Raw genomic sequence first — 23,035 nt, 5'->3', positions numbered from 1 at the left:
ACAAAGCATTTCATCTCCAGAATACTCCTGGAGTTTTTCAGGATACAAAAACTGCACACAGTGACCTTAGACCTCTGGGTTTTACAGAGTCAGGGTAATTTAAGTTCCAAAGATCCTCTAGCGTTTCTCTCTAACTTTGCAGATTAAAAGTGAGGTTTAGAAATTTTAAGTGACATCCCTAAGGTCTCATATGTAGACAGTAATAGAGCTGGGCTTATAATTCAGGTCTTCCAGGAATTCACTTATCCAACATTTAATTTCCCGCTATGCTATTCCCCATTTTTGCTTTATTAAGATGCGACTGGTGTGAGGTGTGAGGCAATTGCACAGAATGCAGCTTTGCAGTATTAGGAACCTGCCTTGGGTTGTATCACAGCCTCTCAGTGCAGTGTTCCTTTGATCCTTTGTCAAAGACTGCCACCAAGGACTATGCTGAGCAATCTGTCTGTGTATCCTGATAGCCGCTGTTCTGACTCTGTCTGAAGTATAGCAAGGACACTGACCCACAGCTTCTAGACACCGGTGAGGCAGACAGGGAAAAAAGAGGCAGAAACAAAGGCTCTCTGCAAGGTACTTTATACATACTATTTAATTGTATACTTTTTATATGCGTCATCCTTATTAAAGCTCCTTGCAATTCATAGTTCATATCACAGAAGCTCCTTACAGTTCAGAGCTCATTTTCCAGAGGGGAAAACCATCCCTCCTGGGGGCTGAACAGCCCATTTCAGGATCAGAGCCTGGGAAAGGTCATATTGATGTTAAAAGCCCTTGATCTTCCCCGCTGTGTCATGACTCCTTGCCTAAATAGGCAGCATGAACTCATACTTCCTGGTGGACTGGGGGCTGCTGCTGAAAAAATCCTACCCTTGAAGGCTGGCAAGGGTGGGGTCTCCCAGCCAGGGCCGAGGCAGCAGTTTGTCGTCGCCCCTCACTCAATGAGTTTTGCATTCAAATTTGCAGCGAGAGCCACTGCAAGGGAAACGAGGGCATGGACACAGTCCAGGATTCCTTTGGTAGGGGCTTCCAGGAACTCACACTGCATAGCTGGACATCACCAGCCATAGAGAAAGGTACTGAGGAAGGAGAAGAACCATGCTCACAGCTGGGAGAGCAACGGTGAAACCACCTCTGGAAATCTAAGTGGAGCTAGGAATCTGTAAGGGTCAGGAGATCCTAATGATGTTTGTCTAGACTTGTAGAACCAAGCTTCAGGAGGACCTAAATCTCCTTAAAATAAAAGTTTCTTTTAAGACTCCTTTATCAAATGTCTTTTATCCCCTTTACTGCGAGAAACCTCTCCTGGTAATTCTTCTAGCATCTACTTACAGATGGAGATATCACCGTTCCATCTTAGGTGAAATTTATGAATGAGGTCATTCTGAAATTTCTTGAGGGCAGTGAGTTTTGGGGAGAGGAGGACTTCTAAATTTTGTTTACAGTCAGTAGTAAAATCAGTCTCTTGTTCTTCTAGAGCCTGACACTCCTTTCCTATCCCAGATGAACTGACTGAGTCGCTTAACTCTTTGCGAGGCATGGATTATAGCCTGCCAGGTTCCTCTGTCCCTGGAATTCTCTAGCAAACCTGGGTCTCCTGCACTGCAGGTGGATTCTTTACTATCTGAGCCACCAGGGAAGCCCCCAGCCTAGCTGAGTGGTAGGTAAAAGGAGAGTCAAGTTGTGATTCAGACTGGTTTCATCTGTGCTCCCAGCAAGAACCAGGTGCAGTGGACATGATACATCCCCAACCTCCTGGAACTCACCTTTACACACCGGAGTTGGCGCTGTCCACACCCCTGAAGCTGTGCAATGCACTACCTCTGGCCCAAGTAATGCAAATCCCTCTTCGCAGCTGAAGCTGCAGCTGGACTGGTGCTGGAATGCTTTTGTGGAATGGAAACAGCTCATGCTTCCTTGCTCCGGAGACTTCAGAGCCGGGCACTGGACAGCTAAAAACAGCCACAGAGCAATGGCATGAGGCCTGGTGTCATGCCAAGCACCTTGGAAACCTTAGGATGCTGCAACAGCTGTGTGTGTGTGTGTGTGTGTGTGTGCGCGCGCATGCACTCAGTCATGTCCAACTCTTTGTGACCCCATGTATGCTCCTCTGTCCAAGGAATTTTCCAGCCAAGAATACTGGAGCAGGATGCCATTTCCTACGCCAGGGGATCTTCCCAACCCAGGGGTCGAACCTGTGTCTTTTTCATCTTCTGCATTGGCAGGCGGTTTCTTTAACTACAGCACCACCTGGGTAGCCAGTGATAGCTGTCTACATCTTCCCAAAGTGTTAGGCAAGGTGATGAACTTGGTTGGTAAAATGGTACTTTCAGTAACTGTTCGGAAAGACCCAAACATCCTTGCTTTGTTTACTTTTTAAAGAAGCAAGGTGAAATTCTCAAATTAATAATACCCAAACCCTGAATCATTATTGTACTCTGTTCACTTTGCAGTGAACAAAGGGAAGGGGACCTTTTTGTAATGCTTTTGCGTGAGAATCAAGAATTAAACTCCCTCACTCCACAGATGAAAATTAAAACTACTGTTACTCTGGTTGATGGGCAACAGTAATAAGCAGAATGTCCCATTTAGTGTAGATCTTCTTGTTTTTCAGATTGAGAAAGACTTTTGTGCCCTCTGAAATTCTAGTTGTCAATGAGGATGGAAAAGAATTGGGTGTACATACCTATGCACTGTGGGGGTGAATTCGTCCAGATTCCAGAAGCCAAACACTCCAGCTCCCTAGGTCCATTCAATATGTATCCTTCAGTGCAGTGGAAGCTGCACCGTGAGTTGAAAGAGAAGTTTCCAAGAGGGTGACTGCAGTTCATGTGCACATGTTGAGGAAGGTCAAATTCGCCACACTCTCTGACTGTAAGAACAAAATATTGATTTCTTTCTTTGCACATTGGAAGACAATGTCAGGTTTGCTAAAAGCTGAAACAGTTTGTATGACCCATCTAAACCAGTCTCCCTGGGCTTCTAACCCAACCTGTTCATCTTTACTTTGTTCCTTTGTATTGATTTGTTTGTTTAGTTGCCCAGTCATGTTCGACTCTTTTTCAATCCCATGGACTAAGCCTGCCCAGCTCCTCTGTTCATGGAATTTTCCAGGCAAGAATACTGGAGTGGGCTGCCATTTCCTTCTCCAGGGAATCTTCCTGACCCAGGGGTTGAACCCGCATCTCCTGCTTTGGCAGGTGGATTCTTTACCACTGAGCCACCTGGGAAGCTCTTATATTGGTTGCATCTTGGGAAATGATCATACTTTTACTGGTGTTTATTTCCAGCAAACAAAATTAGCCTGAAAGAGTTCTCTTTGTTTTACTGTCCTTACATTTGCACTTTTAAATTTTGCAATTTTAGGAGGAAGTGTTCACTCTAAAAATAAAGTGGTTTAACCCCGAGTGTGTGATTGGCCAGTTTGAGTGGGGCAGACTGACAGGTGGTAGAGAGAGGACCTAGGACTAGCCTGTACCCACTGGAGAGTCTCCAACATGATGATCTACTTCCTGGCATCGCCTGTAGAGCAAGACCATGGACCATGTTGCTATCACCAGAAGAGTGGGCTCACCATGTTCACACTCCGGTCCGTAGAACCCAGGGTAACAGGAGCAGGTGTAGTTCCCGATGGTCTCAATGCACTCTCCTTGTTTGCTGCAGGACATGTCCTGGCAGGAGGCTGCGTGGATACAGATGGGTCAGAATCACAGACATTCCAAGGAGGTACGAAGAAAAGCTGGCTTCTTATTCCAAGTCTTAGCCCCGCTTGGGTAACCTTGAGCTAGTCAGACAACAGCAAACCACAGCGTCCCCCGGAGAGCCAGCCTGTTCCCTGTGAAGGGTGCCATAGGGGCCTGCTGGAGCATTGCTTGGCTTGGATTTTTTAAGTTTTTGATTAGAGGAGAGTTGTTTTACAGTGTTGTGTTGGTTTCTGCCATACAGCCATGTGAATGAGCCATAAGTACACATGTGTCCCCTCCCTCTTGAACCTCCCTCCCATGGCCCCCCACCCCAGCCCACCCCACCCCTCTAGGTTGTCACCGAGCACTGGGTTGAGCCCCCGTGTCCTACAGCAACTTCCCACCAGCTCTCTATTTTCCGTATGGTGATGGATATGCGTCAGTGCTACCCTCCCAGTTTGTCCCCCCACCCCACCCCCTGCCCCCACTGTTCTCAATGTCTGCGTCTCTATTCCTGCCCTTGCTGGTTTGTCAGTACTGCCTGACTTCGGTTTTAGGCTGTATTTAATGTGGCCTAAGGAGGGGTTGCTATGTGGGGACACAGAGGGACGAATGGCACCACTAGTAGGTGGGCAGACAGAGGAGCTCCTCTGTGTGGTGCAAAATAGGCTGTGGCTCTTAACCAGTCACACTCATAGAGTTGTATCATTATGGAAGCTCCTGTGACAGATATCAGAGCATGGAGGTTACGAACTAGAAGAGGGGTGGCAGGGGTCACACTTACATAATCAGAACCCATGCCCCCCCCCTCTACTATTATGTGACCTCCAGCAAGTTCCTTCTTTGAGTCCAACCTGTCTGAAGTTAGGGCCAAAGCCTTTCCACTTTTTGCCTGCTTTAAGTCTATGCCCAGCACCACATGGCAGAGGAGTTGAATGAGATGTTTAAGACCTACTCATGATCAAAGACGGAGAAGGCAATGGCACCCCACTCCAGTACTGTTGCCTGGAAAATCCCATGGACAGAGGAACCTGGTAGGCTGCAGTCCATGGGGTGGCAAAGAGTCGGATATGACTGAGGGACTTCACTTTCACTTTTCACTTTCATGCATTGGAGAAGGAAATGGCAACCCACTCCAGTGTTCTTGCCTGGAGAATCCCAGGGACGGGGGAGCCTGGTGGGCTGCTGTCTATGGGGTTGCACAGAGTTGGACAAGACTGAAGCGACTTAGCAGCAGCAGCAGCATGATCAAAGACAAATGACCTTATACGGAGCTGTGTCGTAGGTCTGGATATATGAGATTTAGATGGTACAGAGCATGACTGGCCTGCCAGGCCCTCCTCCTTAAGTCTGTGCCACTTGGATGACAGAATAGAGAAGGACAGAGTTTCCTCCCTGCACGAGACTCTTTGAGGACATAGACACTGCACCTGTGGTTGGATTAGTATTAGAAATGATACTGCAAAAGCACTGAGTGTCTGTGTTGATGAGGTCATAGCTGGGAACAGGTCTGTGGCTAGGCTGTTTTCTGGTAGTGTTTCCTAAGCCTGGCCACACACCGGTCCACACTGGAGTCTATCACAAGAGGAAATCCGTATGTCACATAGCTGGTTGTGCCATTTGATCTCTATGTTCCCTCTCAACTCTCAGACACTGTAGCTCTATAAGCCGTTCAAGGTTCTATAGCAGTAAGTTCCCATGGCAGCCAGTGAGTTTGATGAAGCTTCACTGAACCCCTGGGAAGCATTTCAAGTAACAAGAAGATGCAGGACGGACTTCCCTGGTGGACCAGTGCTTTAAGACTCTGTGCTTGCAATGCAGGGGGCCTGGCTTTGATCCCTAGTCAGCGAGCTAGATCCCTCATGCCCCAGCTAAAAGATTCTGCATCCTGCATTTAAGACATGTTCAGCCAAATAAAAATAATGAGAGAGAGAGAGAGAGAAGATACAGAAAGCAACAATAGCACCTGTTTGGCCCATGTTTTCCCTCCTACTCACCTTGACCTACCAGTGCCCTACCTGCCTGCCCTATGCTCTTGAAACATAAAAGTTTTGTTCTGACTGCAGCTTCCTCAGGCTCTCAGAACTCTAGGAATGGAAAAACAGCTAGGTTCTGTATTCTACTCCGTTTCAGGGTTTCCAGGCACATTAGTAACTTATATACTTCTTGGACCTCCAGGAAAGAACATAATGGTGATTCAATGAATCATTCTTTTTTTTTTTTTTTTTTTTTTGACACCTTATTCTGAGGTCTAACCAATCCTGACATTTAGGGAATTATTCCAACTTAGTTCTCTTGTTGCAGGTTAGCATATGTATCTATTTCTCATCTATCTCCCACAGAGAACTGATGGTTACCTCCACGCTTTACCTCTTGGATGGAGAAATATCAATGATAGTGGCTGCCTAGAGTATTGTGTTAGTAGAGATGGAAGCCAACTGTGTTCAGGTATCAATTAGTGACATCTGCCATTGTCGCAGGCTAGAGGAGTAGAATTGTTCCTTATCATTTATGCCAGTAATGGTCAATCTCTGTTCTTACTGGTAACTTTTTGCAAGTTTTTTTTGAGGAAGACCATGTTGCAGATACAGATGCTGAAGTCCAAATGGGGAAGGGAAGCAGTGGCATGCTGCAACATCCTGGTGGCAGCCAAGACAGTCTGATCAGAGTGGGTTTAGGGAGCTCCAGCCCAGGAAAAGTAGGGAGCTGACTAGGAGATCAGTAGGATGAGCTAGCATTCTGGTAATGTCCATCCTGGCCTATAAGACAGGTCATTGTTTTCTTTGTTAATGTAATAATAAATAAGTTACTTATAAAATGAGATCTGTCTATATGGCAATGTGTATATGGATGTGTTTTCCCTCAGCTAGAAAGCTGTGCGAGGAAAGGGAGAAAGTAGGGGGAATGCTCTGTACTCTGTGTTCCTTTCCATTACTGCTGAGGGCTTCTGAGGGGAGGTATTTATCATCTAACATAATTTAGAACATACACAGCAGAGGGTGGCATCTGGTAGATGGTTTATTGAGGAAGAAGCTTCAGAGTACTCAGGACTCTCTTGCCCAGGGCAACCCATACTCTTCCTGGCTGTAGTATGCCTGTGCTACCCAGGGCAGGGATGGGAAGTCACTCCATCAGAGAGATGGAATCAGTTCTGACATGAGGTGTGTGGCTACCAGAAGACCAAGCTTTCACACATGTCTGCTCACTCTGGAACCTGGAGAGTAGAGGATCAGATATATTCACAGGATCTCACTTTCAGTTACCTCTTACCTTTCCTCACCTCTCACCTCCTACCAAAGTCAAATAGACCCAGAGATATGCTGTTTTTGGAGGGAATCTGTAAAGCATTGTCATCCTTGGTTATGTTCTCAAATTGTTTCCCAAGAATGTCAAGCCAAGAGTGTGGTCACATATATGGCCAAAAATACCACCTTGGAGTCAATGTGAATTTGAAACTGGCTCCATCATCAAGGGGACTTCCCTCATAGCTCAGTTGGTAAAGACTCTGCGTGCAGTGCAGGAGACCCAGGTTCAACTCCTGGGTCAGGAAGATCCCTGGAGAAGAAAATGGCAACCCACTCCAGTATTCTTGCCTGGAGAATCCTAAGGACAGCGGAGCCTGGCGGGCTACAGTCCATGGGGTCGCAAGAGTCGGACACAACTTAGTGACTAAACACCACCCCGCCCAACATCAAGGAACTTAGAACCTTGGGCAGATTCCTGAATAGCTCTGAGCCTTTCCCTCATTGGCTAAATGAGAATTGTATTTGGAGCTGATTGGTGAGGTTTTCATGAAGAAGAAACACAACTAATACTAAATGGACTAATGACATAAACAAATAATGATGCCTGGAACATACCGATTATCTGTAGGTGTTAGTTCCAACTGTATCTCCTAGAGACAAAGCCAAATTCTCTCTATATACAGTCTCTTATTCTAGGGCCCAGTGATGCCGAAAAGCTCTGGACATAAATTTGAGGAGACCAAAACTTTCTGAGCATCTATTTTGGCCATTATAAATTATAAGGGTGGACTGAATGATATTAAAATTTCCCTCTGGCTTCAAAAGGCCAGTTTCTTCTAATCTTGATCTTATATTTTTCAAGATGCTCAATAATGCTGCTTGACTGACAGTTCACTCTTTGTTTCCATGTCCCTGACTTTGAGACTCAATGTTATTGACTCGGGGGCTATATTAACGAACCAGGGAAGGCATATTTTTTTAAACAGGTAGATTTTAGAGTCGAGAAGCCCCTACCTCTATAGCAGAGTGCTCGCTTTTTTTTCCAACAGGGCTCATCATTCCACTTGCCAGGTGCTGACGGACTCTTGATGTAGATCTCCACACAGTCCTGGTTGTTCTTTTTGTTGTTAGGCTCATTGTCAGCCCAGTTCTCAGCTTCCTGAGTGAGAGTCTTCTTGGTTCCCACCCAGGTCCACTTATTGTTGATCTTTCGAATACCAATCCAGTAGTAAGAGCTGTAGTAAGGTATGGTCTCATTGAGATAAGCAATCTCGTTTTTATTCTGGATGGCCACTAAATCCGTGTAGTACTTCTGGCAGAATGCCCGGGAATAATTCCATGAATATGATTTATTGCTGTAGTGGTAGGTCCATGCTGATACTTCTTTCTGGTTCATTAGCTCTATGTAAAGGAGAGTGAGGATCAAGTTAGCATCCCTAATGAGAAAGAGGTTGTAAGCATAAGTATACTTCTGTATAGTCAGATGAGTCTGACTAGAAGAGAAATACCAAAGCATGATCCTTTTATGTCTAATCTAGCTGTTTTTAGGAAAAAGAATGGTTTCCGTCTTTTAGTTATAAGTATTGATATACTTTAAGTCAGAATAAGAAAATGTGCTCTTCTCAACTTGTGGACACAGTGTGGGAAGGAAAGGGTGGGACGAATTGAGAGAGTAGCAAAGAAACATATTCATTTGTATGTGTGAAATAGATTGCTAGTGAAGTTTCTGTGTAATACAGGGAGTTCAGCTCAGTGCTCTGTGATGATGTAGCAGGGTGGGAGGGGAGGGGTGGGAAGGAGGTTCAAGGTTGGGGAGGATATATGTATATTTATGGCTGATTCACATTGTTGAATGGCAGAAACTAATACAACATTGTAAAGCAACTATCCTCCAATTAAAAATAAATTTTCAAAAAAGAATAAAGAGGTGTCTTCTCCTGAGGATCTTTGGTATTAATATTAAAGATTTTGAATTACAAAGTACCGGCATTGGAAGGGACCTTACAGGCCATCTAACCTTCTCCTTTTAGAAATATAGGAGATGTTAAATACTTTTCCCAAGCCCAAATTAAATGACATGTCAAATGTCTTGATGGCCGCCTCATATCTACAGGTATGGCCTCTTCACATGGAAAATGAGATGCTTTATGATCTGGAGCCTACCTGCTGGTCCAGCCTCATCACCCACCCATATTTACTTTTCTTTAGCAAAAACAGAAGTCACCCACTTCCATGCCTTTGCACATGCTCTTCCTTCTCCCCCGGCTACCCTTTTCTGCTTAGTCTTGGTAAACTTTTCCTCCACCTGCTTTCCATGACTCCTGCAGGTGGGTTTGGTGTTCCTTCTTCCAGGCACCCTGTCTCTATCTGCACCTCCCTTACGGCAGCTGTTGTAACATCTGTTTGTATGACATGGACCACACCTGCTAGATTGTGAATCCAACTGGGGTCTCTTTTTACCACTGGACTCTTAACACCAAGCAAAGAGCTTGGCACTAATCAGGCATTCCCTGCATACTTGTTGAGTGAAAACACCAGGTTTGTGGCAGAGGCTCACCGTCTCTCCAGGGGTGCAATCTTACACTCATCCCACTACTCCGGGCTGTTTCCCTTTGATAAATTGCTCCACTTCCTCCATCTCTGCTTACTCACTTCTTAAAATAGCACTTAAAACAGGCCTTTAAAGGAAATATTTATGAAATCAAGTGAAATAAAGAATGTGCCCTTCAAAAGTATAAAGGGCACTAGGACACAAAGTAGTGTTAACCTAGCCAGTGGGAGCTCACCCCTACCAGAAGAGGCCAGTTCCCAAGTGGAGAGGTGCACAGTGTAAGCAATCAGGCCTGGAAATGGCTCTTTTTCCTGTTTATGAGGCCTTGCTCCTAATCAACCCTCTCCTCAGCTGCCCACATGACTGTCGGTTCTGTTTGCCTTCCCTCACAGCCACCTGTATGGCATTGTTTTGCTATAGACTTTATTCTGATATCACCAGGGCTGTATTCTGACTTGCATAGAATTTTGCCTTCAGCGAGGGTGGGATGTTTCAAGAGAACAGCATCGAAACATGTATATTATCTAGGGTGAAACAGATCACCAGCCCAGGTTGGGTGCATGAGACAAGTGCTCAGGGCTGGTGCACTGGGAAGACCCAGAGGGATGGGGTGGGGAGGGAGGTGGGAGGGGGGATCGGGATGGGGAATACATGTAAATCCATGGCTAATTCATGTCAGTGTATGACAAAAACCACTACAATATTGTAAAGTGATTAGCCTCCAACTAATAAAAAAAAGAAGAAAAGAAAAAAAAAAGAATTTTGCCTTCAGAATCCCCTTCCTCAGAAATAAAATTAAAAATTTTATAACTGCATTGGTATAAAGATGAACATATCAGTATTATATGTGAAAACATTTTCTTTGGCCTAGAAGAAAATGATCTCCAAAGAAATTACAGCATTTTTATGGGTCTCCAAAAGTAATGCGGGCCTGTGTCTATTGAGTCTAATGCATAAATTGGCCCTGGGTGTATTTCCATATGTTCTCCCTGAAGCCTCTTCTACCAGTATGGTGGTATTGGAGCCATTTTTCCCCCATCCAGGAATCTGGGCTTGGACAGTCTTCCTATGCCTCACAACTACTGGCTACCATCTTTAACTTTGCCCATTTGGAGAAGTTACCCTAATCCCTGAGAACCAGGTGAAAGGTTAGCATAAGGTTTACCGAAGATCAGGACACTGAAGCAAAGGAGTTGGACAGTTCTGAAGACCACTCTCTGAAATCGCCAGTTCCAGATGGCTTTTGGGCAGCTGGCCTGAAACAAGAAAACTTCCTTTTAGTGTCCATGTGCAATCAATGTGGCCAAACATTTGTGCTTAATAATCATGGTCTTGAGTGACCTGTTTTCATTGGGGGTGGCTCAAGTCTTCTGCTCCATTTTTATTTCTCACTACTCTGCCTAAGTCCTCTCCTAGTTGAGCATTGCATCAAGGCTCAGAACAAACTTAATTTCTTCATTCATTGAACAAATATTTATTGAGTAACAACTTGGTGTCACTAGTATTTTCTTTTATGATGCATTTTGTAATATTATGTTAAAAATACTATCATTATTGTTATATAATAATCTCCCTTTAAAAACTGGTATGCCATACTCAAGAGTAATAGGAAGTCTCAGGAAACCTTTCTGATCTACACAGTTGTCTGGCCTGTACTTTGATGCACAGAACATCAATTAATCATGCTGCACTCTGCCATCTATTCTGTATTATTGATCTATGTTTTCTTGCTTTATTATTTTAACAGATGTCTATAATATCATTCAATGCTTAATGCATGTGTGTAGACATATATAATTTTTATTAATATATGAATAATAAGCTTATTCACCTTGAATCTAGAGCAAGGATGACTTCTCATAAGCTCCCTGATGTTGGGATTTCATCAAATTTATTAACATGTTTAAAGTGTTTTTGACTGTGTGGATCACAACAAACTGTGGACAATTCTTAAAGAGATGGGAATACCAGACCACCTGACCTGCCTCCTGAGAAATTTGTATGCAGGTCAAGATACAACAGTTAGAATTGGACATGGAACAACAGACTGGTTCCAAATCGGGAAAGGGGCATGTCAAGGCTGTGTATTGTCACCCTGCCTATTTAACTTATATATAGAGTACATCACGCAAAATGCAAGGCTGGATGAAGCACAAGCTGGAATCAAGATTGCTGGGGGAAATATCAGTGACCTCACATATGCAGATGACACCACCCTTATGGTAGAAAACGAAAAAGAACTAAAGAGCCTCTTGATGAAAATCAAAAAGGAGAGTGAAAAGTTGGTTTAAAACTCAACATTCAGAGAACTAAGATCATGGCATCTGGTCCCATCACTTCATGACAAATAGATAGGGAAACAGTGGAAACAGTGACAGACTTTATTTTGGGGGGCTCCAAAATCACTGCAGATGGTGATTGAAGCTATGAAATTAAAAGCTGCTTGCTCCTTGAAAGAAAAGCTATGACCAACCTAGACAGTGTATTAAAAAACAGAGACATTACTTTACCAGCAAAAGTCCATCTAGTCAAAGCTATGTTTTTTCTGGTTATCATGTATGGATGTGAGAGTTGGACCATAAAGAAAGCTGAGTGCCAAAGAATTGATGCTTTTGAACTGTGGTGTTGGAGAAGTCTCTTGAGAGTCCTGTGGACTGCAAGGAGATCCAACCAGTCCATCCTAAAGGAGATCAGTCCTGAATATTCATTGGAAGGACTGAAGCTGAAGCTGAAACTCCAATGCTTTGGCCACTTGATGCAAAGAACCAACCCACTGGAAAAGACCCGGATGCTTGGAAAGATTGAAGACGGGAGGAGAAGAGGACAACAGAGGATGAGATGGTTGGATGGCATCACCGATGTGATGGACATGAGTTTGAGTAGGTTCCAGGAGTTGGTGATGGACAGGGGAGCCTGGCGTGCTGCAGTCCATGGGGTCACAAAGAGTTGGACATGACTGACTGACTGAACTGAACTGAACTGAACTGAACTGAGAGTGTTTTTAGACAAATAAGTTCTGGAGATGCTCATCCAGCACCCTCATGTTACACATGAGAATACTGAAGGTTGGTAGAGTCGAAAGCAACACATTGAAAATGACAGAAACAGAACCTAGCTTTGAAACAAGAACTTTTGCCACTCTACTTTTTCACTTTTGTAAATCTCCAGGTTTTCAAACCCACCCTGCCTTGCTGTTGGAGATGATGGAATACGTGACATGCCCGAGCCTGGTTGCCACATCTGTGCTCATCTAGAGCCGCTCCAGCAAAACCACCAACATAAAAATCATGCATTTGTTTTCTACTGAAGCTATGTTGCTCTTCAGCCAGATTGCTACCTGAAACCCTTCCTAGATAGAAATTCTCAATTGCCACAGTCAGAGTGCAGAGATGGATGATGTAGGGTCTACGGGGGTAAGTGGCGGTTGTGGTGGTAGCGTGTGTGTGTGTGTGTGTGTGTGTGTGTGTGTGTGTGTGTGCGCACACGGTGTATATGTACTGTTGACTCCAGTCAGACCAGATAGTGTGGGGCATGTAACACAAATCAGTGCAAACCTTCCATACAGTGGGGTTATCTTTGTATAAGAAGTCTGGCACTTTTCTATCTAGAGTTTCTGAATATTGGCTTTGATAGGCAGGCATGTTTTGTGTTCTTACTAGGATGCTAATCAACTGGCCACTGCAGGACCTATTATCAAATGTTGAGAGTATCATCATGTTATAATTTATGGTGCTGTTTCTTTGCATAGGAAGTATGGCGATAATCCCCTTAGTAGGAACTTAATCCCACAGAGTTCTCTGTGGATTATATTATATCACCAGTTACTGTTATACCACTTTCAATTCAGTACCCAACGAGTGTCATGCCGGGTGCTATAGCAGCAATCTTCAAACCAGAATGAGCCTGGCTTCCCAAGGGGTACATAAGCAGGGAGCATTTAAGTAAATCTCTGTTCAGATTCCCAACTTCATCTTCAACATGTACACTTCCCTAAAACCAATCTGCCTACAAATGTATCTACTTCTTCCATTTTACAAAAGAAATCACACCTTTTGTAACCTGACTCTTATTCATCATTAGGCCTGGCCTCTGTATGTAAAAAACATCCGATATGCCAAACAGAAACCACCCAAAGTATTGGTGTAGATCTGACAACTTGAATGCTTCAAATGATAGTGAAATAAATCCTTTTCAAGTCAAGGAGTTTTCCATTTCTCTCTTTTCATTAACTTGATTGGGATATGAAACTTGGAAGGAGTTCAAAGAATTGAAGCTTCCATTTCCATTTACTTATTCATATGAATAAAGGTCCTTAATGTTTAATAAAGTCTTTAAAAAATGAAATATAGGAATAGTATTGATGGTGAACTTGTTTGACTGTATCAATAAATAATATTCACACAAGCTTACATGGATAGGGAAAAAGCCCCTCTCCTTATGTAGAGATATGTCCTCAATACCATTTTAAATATGGAAGTTTAACTTACTTATTAAAACTTATAGTATGTTTATGCTATTTTTAAATTATGTACTAAAAGTAATTGTTATGCTAACTCAATCAAAAAGGAAAACATTTAATACATATAGATTTATGATTTCATAAAATTGAATCTTTTACATTTCAACTTAATTATATTTTTATTTGTATAAAAATATATGATATAGTTATCAATAAAATAAGCTTAAGATGTATTAGGTTAAAATTCTGTACAGGAAATGAAATAGGTATTAAAGAAAAGACAACAAAAAAAGAAAAAATATATAAACTTCCCTATTATTAGGAAGTAGTTTGTATTTTTTTAAGTGATAAGTGTTATCAGATCATTGTGGTATTTATTCCATTGGCTAAACTCTAGGAAATGATGTAACATTTATTGTGAAATGCCAATTTTTACAATTCACTGGAAATTCCTTCTTTTATTTTAAAACTTATGACTAAAACTTTAGCTCTCCACTTAGAAGGATTCAAGAGGTTATATAATTTTCCAGGATTTTGATGGGAGGCAAGTACAGAAGCAAAAATAAAGAGCTGGTAAAGAGCACAATAATGGAGCTAGTGAGATTCAATATTTGCCTTTGAATCTGCTGGCTTTCTCTCAGGTAGACCAGAGGATCGTAGTGTTTATCATCTAGGGGTGCTCTTCCTGTGCCCTGAGAAAGTGATTTTCTTCCTGTGGAGAGTATTTCTACAGGTTTCTCTGGCTTTGGGGCCAGCTCAAGGAAGAGTGTTGTAATAGTGAGCCAATGCGGCTCCTACCCCCATCTGCATTTCCAAGTCCACCCACTGTCCCAGCAGAACTGTTTTATGTCTTGTTTGTGTAAACTTTTCAATATGGTTTGGCTTAGCAAAATAGAGACAGAGAGAAAGAGAGTGTGTGCTGGTTTTAAACTTTTTAAAATTTTAGAGGACTGGCAATTGCTTCTGATTAAGACACAACACCTGAGAAAGGAAAATACAAGTCATTGTATGTGTCTCCTGCTTTAATCTGACTATCCTTTTCTGTTTTCTAAAATCACGATTATACCAAGAATCACCTCTCATTCTATAAGAGCGGCAGGAGACTGTAAAGATGACTACCAAGTCAATTAAGCATTTCCCCAGCATTCTATAGCAGGTCTGGGACTACCATCACTGCCTATCACTGAGACTCAGTGAGTTCAGATGATCTGCCGATGCTTGCTCACTGGAATGTATGTTGGCTTAACACAGTGAGTCTTTTTTTTCCTCCTAAATTTAATTTTCATTTTATCTTGGAATATAGTTGACTTATAATATTGTGTTAGTTTCAAGTGTACAGCAAAGTGATTCAGTTACGGATATGCATATATCCATTCTTTTTCAGGTTCTTTCCCCATATAGGTCATTACAGAGTGCTGAGTAGAGTTCCCTGCGCTGTACAGTAGGTCTTTGTTGGTTATCCTTTTTATATGTATAAAGCACAGTGATTCTTATTCTCACAGAACTCATGAACTCCTTTGAAAGTCTGAAAAAAAACATAATCAGGATTCTTTTTTAACAATTGCACACTTGCAGTTTTTCAGACAATTTCAGAAGGCTCATGGACTCCGAGAGCAAATCTCTGTGTTAACTGTAAGACACTCCTTGACTCATTGGCAGCTGACATGCATTTGGTATGTGGGTGTGGAAGATGAATGATGTTTAAAAGCCTTCCTTCGGGCAATAATTTTCCTCTGAAACTTCCTTGGGGTGAGGAAGCTTTCTCACATTTGTCCCTTCTCTCACTGTCACCTTTAGGACAAAGCAGCGCTAGGTCTAGGATGGTGAAGAGTTAAGGGCTCTGTCTTGATGTCTGTGACTAAACAAGTGCTGAAACACCAGGAGATACCTCCCGAGAAGCAGCCGTGTGCTCTGCTCATTTTTGCTTTAATATTCTTTGGCAGCCTGCATCAAACCGGAAGTCACTGGGAAGGAGTCTGAGACCGGGTTATTGGAATAACATCCTGTGCCTGTGTAAACCTTCATGAAAGCTGCTTTCCACTATGCTGGTCTTTAATTTTACTTTCCAAAGAACTAAAAGTGAGTGTGGGGTGAAGAGAGAGGCAGAGACAAAGTAGAAGGGGCAGGAAGTGTTTCTTTCCCCTCGACCTTTGCATAGAGTTTTTAGATGCCAATAGTAATCCCATGTCTGCCAGCATGAGTTGTCAGGAAAGGTGCCGCAGAAAGGTGATTCTTCTCCTGCCTATGTTGTAGACCACAGCCTTGCACTTTAGAGGAGGAACCTTCAATGTCTCTCCCTAGACCCCCTGTCTTCTGCTTAGGTCCTGTCTCATTCTTCTCTGTCCTCTGCATTTCAGTTTTATTAATTTCCTTGCCTCCTCTTTCTTCCTCAACCCCTAGTCCCACCAGCCTCCAAAACAGCTCCTGCTGACTTTACCACTGACATCCCAATGACCAACCCCAATGCAGTTTTTCCATTATCTTCCTTGACCATTCTGTAGCAATAAATACTACTGACTACTTCCTTTTGCTTAAAATGCTTCCCTGGTTCTTCTCTTGCTTCTATCTGACATCCTGAGTGATTGTTCTCAGTCTTTTCCCGAATCCACCGTTAACACTCTGCCTTCACTTGCAGAGACAGAGATTACCCTAGGTTTCTGCCTCCAGGACCTTCTTATCTTATCAATCTTCTGCTTTCCTGAGGCCTCCTTATGGTCATCTGCATGTCAGTGGCTCTCCATCAGCATCTCCACCCCTGACTTTCCTCCTGAGCATGAAGTCTGCAATCCAAATGCAGAAGAAACCTATTTGCACTCAGCTGGAGAGAGCGGCTGGCAGAGCCATGTTAGGACAAGGTTCAGATGACTTACATCTGAACCCCAGCCATAGTAGAGAACAGATGCTTACTGCTTAATAAATGTGTTACAGAGGGTTTCCCTGGTGGCTCAGTGGTAAAGAATCTGCCTGCCAAGATTGAACTTGTGTTCAATCCCTGGTCCAGGAAGATCCCACATGCCAGGAGCAACTAAGCCTGTGTGCTGCAACTATCGTGACCAACTAACTGTGGTCTAGAGCCTGGGAACCACAAGATGAGTCACCACAATGAGAACCTATGCACTGCAGCAAGGAGCAGCCCCCTCCCCACCACCTGCTCTTTGCAACTAGAGAAAAACCTGCACAACAACGAAGACCCAGCACAACCATAAATAAACAAATAAAATGATATTAAAAATATGTTACAGATTAATAGATGAATGAATAAGTGAAAAAATAGCAAGGGAATGACTGAAAATAAGAATGGAAAAATGTTGGGAAAATGTGATAATTAGAATTAAGTACAATAGGGTTACAACAGTGATTGTTGTAATTTAAAAGTGTATTGTATGGGAGGTGGGAGGGAGGTTCAAGATAGAGGGGACATATGTACACCTATTGGCTAATTTATGTTGATATATGGCAGAAATCAAACCAATATTGTAAAGAAGTCCTCCTTCAATTAAAAAAAAAGTGTGATTAAGTAGAAGAGTATAAGAAGGCTGTGCAAAAAATATGTTCTAGGCACTTTGTCTCATTCTCTTGGAGTGTGAGAGAAACAAGGGCATGATGGCTCACATCCCATGTGAGAGAACAGAGGAGCAGGACTCACTCACTGAACTCCATGTGGGTGGCTTTGGGGCCAGCTCAAGGAAGTGTGTTGGGACAGTGGCCAGTGGAGGAGAGGTAGAGAATTCAGAACCTACCATAGCTGGTGTGTCTCGAGAAAGCTTGGAGAAGCATCAGATAGCAGCAGCTCTTAGAAGAGGGAGAGGAGACGGCAAATACCATGTAACTTTCTGGAGTGGGTGTGTCCCTTTGAAAGGCTCCCGCACCAAAGAGGGCTTGTATAAAGAATGCATGTTCTTATTATTAACAGTATCCCTGACCCAAGTCCCACAACCTACTTGCCCACAGAGACCCTCAAGTCCTCCATCAAGTAGGACCAGGGAAGGAAGACCAAGGATTCCTTCACATCAATCTGCCATCAAACCCTATGGACTTTACCTTTTGATCAGATACCTGGCCATTCTCCAGATTTCCACTTCACTGCTGCAGCACTAATTCAGACATTATCACTTCTTTCCCGGACCAGAGAAATCATCTTCCCCTTGATCTCTTCTTCTCAAGTTTACCCATCTCCAGTTCTTTATCTCTAATGCCATCAGAATGATATTCCTAACACAAAATCTGATCATATTGCTTCACTACTTAAAGTCCATCAGCTGTTTCCATTCCCTGAAAAATACATACCAACTTCTTAAGATGACACTTTGAGGCTCTGCAAGATGAGGCTTCTTTTTATTTATCTAGTCTCATCTCTTGCCATTACTCTTCAATTACCCCTCTCCTCCACCACAATCCTACCATGCATTTATAACAAGACATCTTGTACTTTTCAGAATACGCTGTATGTTCTCTATGTTCTTTTTATGCCCAGAGCACCCTCTCCTTCTGTGGGTGCCTAGCTCTAGTAGACCAAGAATCTCCTCCTTAAAGGAGCCTTCCCCATACTAACCTCTTCCTCCCCACACCAAGATAGGCATGCCCTTGTATTGCCTGTGTTCTTTCCCACTACGTATTTCAATAACTATTAATTTGTTAAGTGCCTATAATGTGCCAGGTACTGTTCCAGGCAATGGCATTAAAATGATTAAAAGGATACAGTTCCTGTCCTCATGAAATGTACATTCTATGGAAGACACACAATGAAACAAACACCAATACATATACAACAGTACTGAACAAGTATATGTAAAACACAGAAGATAGTGATAAGGGGTAGTTAGAGAATTAAAGCCAGGTTATGTGATAGAGTGATGGGGTAGTGACATTAGACAGGAGGGAGGTCAGGGAAGACCTCTCTAAAAAGGTGATATTTAGACTGAGAGCAGAATGACCAGAAGAAAGCAGTGAGAAACAGGAGGAGGAGCATTAAAGATAGAAGGAATGCTAATATGAAGGCTTTAAAATGGAAGGAAAGTGTGTAGTGTTCAAAGGACAGGAAGAAAACAGTGCAGCTGGAATGGAATGAACAAGGGGAAGCAAAGCATGAGATGATGCTGAGGACAGATCACTCTGGGCTTTGGGAACCAAAACAGGGAGATGAAATTTTTGTTCTAAGTGCAAGTCAAGTAGGGCAGCAAGCAGATTTTAAGAGAGGGAGTGATGTGGTCTGATTGCTGCTGAAAATTGGGAAGTCCTGGGGGTTAGTTGAAAAGGAGTTGGCTTATGGCCAAATTGTGTGAGTCAGAAATACTGGTTGCAGAAGGAATCCAACTGCCAGGGTTTTGAACAGAGAAACATCCTGAATAGATGGTGTTTCTCTGTCTCTCTTTTTTAAAATTTGTGGTAATAATCTGTAGACTTTCAAATTAAAAATGTAACAAGTCTGTGCTCAGTCTGAGTCATGTTTGACTCTTTGTGACCCCATGGACTTCAGTCCACCAGGCTTCTCTGTCCCTGGGATTTCCCAGGATTTCCATGGGATTTCCCTTCTACAGCAAGTCTACAGGTGATTTTAAACAAATTATTTCTCTTCAACATTTATTTACGTGTGTTTCTAGCATACTGCTAGGTACATGGTGGGGCACCAGATGAATATTTGCAAATGTTGGGTATTATAATATCTACAAAATCAGTTTGTTTCATCTTAGAAATTTCCTATGGGAAGGAAAGAAAACTAAAGAGGGTCAATAGGAATGCAAAGGCGGTAGGTAGATATGAGAGTCATTGAGGAGATAGAATTATGAAATTTCTTGGTGGCAGATTTGAGATTTTCTAGGTAGTACAGCTGATCATATAGTTTCCTTTAAGTTTCTGGGTGGTGGTGGTAATATAGTATAGCTTTTAGTGGCCCCAGCCTAAAGGCAGAAAATGAAACAGTGAAACAAAGAGGTCTAAAAGCCAAATAACCAATAGAAATAAAGACAAGATGGAACCCAGGACATCAAAACTAAGAATCAAAGCATATGTATATATTTAAATCAGACTCCTGATCACCATTATATAGGGTGAAATATTAATATTAAAAATAAAGTAGCCATACTTAAAAGATTTTAAGTCATCTAGACCTTCACTGAACTATATCTCTAAAATATAAAGGATTCATTTTGTGTATTTGACTTTATAAAATTTCTATTTTGTTTTTCAATCAGAGAAATGAATTACTTAGAAGACCATGTAATAAATGCCATTTATGAAACACCATATGCTACCCTCTAGGGTCAGGTCTAGGGTCTTTTCCCAGGGCTGCCTGTTGAGTAGTAAGTCACTTTGATGTTTGGGGGTTTGATTAATAAGTTTCCACTTACAAAATTCTGAAGCTGAACTTTCTAGGAGCCAGCAGCCAGCCCAGGAGAATATGAACCATTTAATTACATTTTGAAAAAATAGGTAATGAAAGGAAGAGTAAGAACTAGAATTAACAGACCTAAGATGGTTAAACCTACAATGCGGGAGACCTGGGTTCAATCCCTGGGTTGGGAAGATCTCCTGAAGAAGGAAATGGCAACCCACCCCAGTACTCTTGCCTGGAAAATCTCATGGACGGAGGACCCTGGTGAGCTACAGTCGCAAAGAGTTGGACACGACTGAGTGACTTCACTTTAAGATGGTTAAAAGGCATAGATGAAAGTGAACCCAGACCTCCTCTTTAGCCCACTGATACACCCTAATGCTGGCATAATTTAACTGTAAGTTCCCTATTTAGAGCTCCCACACTCTGAGATCCATCTGGTTGAAAACGCCCCAGCAGATAAACCTTAACGTGTTTCCTCACACCCTAGGGTTAATTGAAGCCATTCTGAACTTGAAGTTGAATTTACATGCAGAGTTTGAGGTTCCTGAGTCCCAAGAGACAAATGTGCTCTAGGGCAAAGGAAGAGATCTTGTCTTCAGAATATTTAAAACAATTCCAGGGCTGGAGTTCTTAGCACTTCATTGCAGAGTCCCAGCCTAGTTCCAAGAAATCAATGGAGAAACTTCTGAGCTTAAAACATAGGAGGTGAAAGGGTGGGGTTCTTAGACATGGAAGTTTGGGGACCCTCTGCAGTCATCCATAAAGCTCAATGTTTATGTGGATGTCTGACATTTTCATCTGGGAAAGGATTCGAACCTTTCTTCAGAATCTCAAAGAACTCCATGATTCAGTCTGTTAACATTCCTCTAAAATAAAGGAGGATCCCAAGGAGAATAGATGAAAGAAAGAAGTAACTGTTCAATCATTTAAGTTGACCAATTCAGGAAAAATATGCAAGAGACAAACAGATAAAAGAAATCTACATTTTTACATCACTGGAGTTCACACTCAGAACAGACTCAAATTCCTTCCTTTCCTTTTCATCATCCTTTTATCCCTGTTCAACCCAACCTGGAAAATCCTCACTAAAGTGTTTGAAAATTGTTCTATGGTAAAGCAAAGAAATGGGGGTGAACTGAATATAAGCACTACTTTCTTCTGGTATTCCATGGAAAGGGGCTCAAAAACAGGGATAGCCTGCCTCCTCTCTAGCCACAGACTAAAGGATTTTAGACCCTAGGACTGTATGAGATACACCTCATAAGTCAAGGCTAAAACTGTGTGTTTGTGTCTTACTTAATGAGTTCAAGAATGCCCTTTTCCTTGGATCTTCTCTGGATTTCAGATCCTACAAAATCCCAAGAATCTTCTCTTCCTCATAACAATAATAGCTAACATCTACTAACCCAGAGCTATATGCCAGGCTCAGACCTACTTGTTTTTCAGCTTAAATAATCCCCACAATGATGCTACAAAGTAAAGTACTATTATTCTGTCTGTTTTACAGATGAGAAAACTGAGTCACTAGCAGGACTGAGAGTTATGGCAGAAACAGGAACTGTGTGGCTAGTCCACATCAGTCCCAGCAGACTCCTAGGGCACAGAGAAAGAAAGGGGAGAGCTGGGATGAGAAACCATTTGACAGTAGTCTTGTACCAGGGCACTTGCTCAGCCTTGCATTCAAGCCGGACAGAAGAGCAGTCCTGGAGAAGAGTTGAGGGTTAACCAGGATTTGCTCCAAGAGAGTCCCCGTAAGCCCTGCTAGGAAAGACAGCGGCTGTGGAGCAAGAGGACAGAAATTCAGATCCAGACCACATCCAGTCCAACAGTGCACCTTGGGTCAAACACCTAGCCTCTCTGGAAGGCACAGCGGCTTCATTTGTAACATGGACATAGCAACTCAAAAGGATGCTGGGAGGATCAATGTGGGCAGCAGGCTTTGAAATTCTTACAAACTCCATGGGGCTACTCAATGTAAAAATCCATAACTACTGCTATTCCACATTTTAGAAATCCTTACCTGCTTAACTCAGCTCCAAACCTCTTCCACCCAACCACTTCCCATAGCAAAAAGAAATGAACTTACCATCTCTTTTGCGACACGGCTGGCTTTCTGCTGTCTGTCCGGCCCAGACTTCTTATAATCTCGCTGCCACCCCTCAGCTGTCAGGCTGTTTAGAAAAGCACTTCCTATTCACTTTCCTGAAAGTCACCACAGCCCTTCCCACAAAGTTAGAATGTTGATAATACGGGAGCAATGTTGGCAACTTAGAAATAACAGTCACTGAGGAAGGGGGAGGGAGGGGGGTGCAGACTTCCATGGGAGGTGGTCTGAGGACAGACGGGGGCAAGTGTGAATCACTCCTTGGACATTCCAGGGTGGGTAGTGCAGAAATCATACCCACATCCCCCAGTGGTCAGGTTTCCTTGATATGACCTGTGATAAGTTACTCCAATTTAAGATCATATATCGGAAAACACACTTGGTCTTAATCGTTAATGTAAATTTTCCAGTTACTGTAAAATCTCAGTAATGTTTTCTATTCCAGCAGCCTTCTGAGCAAAAATAGCTACAAAAAATAATTAAGTGGGAAAGGGAAAGCCACTGAGGGCTTTCTGGCACCTGGAGGGATTGTTAGAAAGAGTTTTGGAGTGAGATATAAAACAGACATGGGTCATTATTAGAAGGGAACTTCTGCTTCTTAAATTAGAAAAAAAACATGTGAAAAAGGTTAGTGTTGGGAAGTAAAAGACTGTGTATCACAG

The 23,035-nt window shown here is 42.7% G+C and overlaps 1 protein-coding gene across 1 annotated transcript in view; it reads right to left on the bottom strand.

Annotated features, from left to right (window-relative positions):
* SELP (selectin P) overlaps positions 1-22,478 on the bottom strand; it is a 46,364-nt gene extending 23,886 nt beyond the window's left edge. Inside the window, 9 exon segments of the mRNA XM_070474339.1 lie at positions 868-914; positions 916-973; positions 976-1,047; positions 1,764-1,949; positions 2,684-2,869; positions 3,572-3,679; positions 7,940-8,326; positions 10,642-10,732; positions 22,356-22,478. Coding sequence (XP_070330440.1) covers positions 868-914; positions 916-973; positions 976-1,047; positions 1,764-1,949; positions 2,684-2,869; positions 3,572-3,679; positions 7,940-8,326; positions 10,642-10,732; positions 22,356-22,358 — 1,138 coding nt within the window. The 5' untranslated portion in view covers positions 22,359-22,478.
* Between the last annotated feature and the right edge of the window lie 557 nt (positions 22,479-23,035).

The sequence above is a fragment of the Odocoileus virginianus genome, chromosome 11 (genome assembly GCF_023699985.2).
Source record: "Odocoileus virginianus isolate 20LAN1187 ecotype Illinois chromosome 11, Ovbor_1.2, whole genome shotgun sequence".
In the NCBI taxonomy this organism is placed as follows: Eukaryota; Metazoa; Chordata; class Mammalia; order Artiodactyla; family Cervidae; genus Odocoileus; species Odocoileus virginianus.
This window is presented reverse-complemented; position numbering and strand designations above follow the sequence as displayed.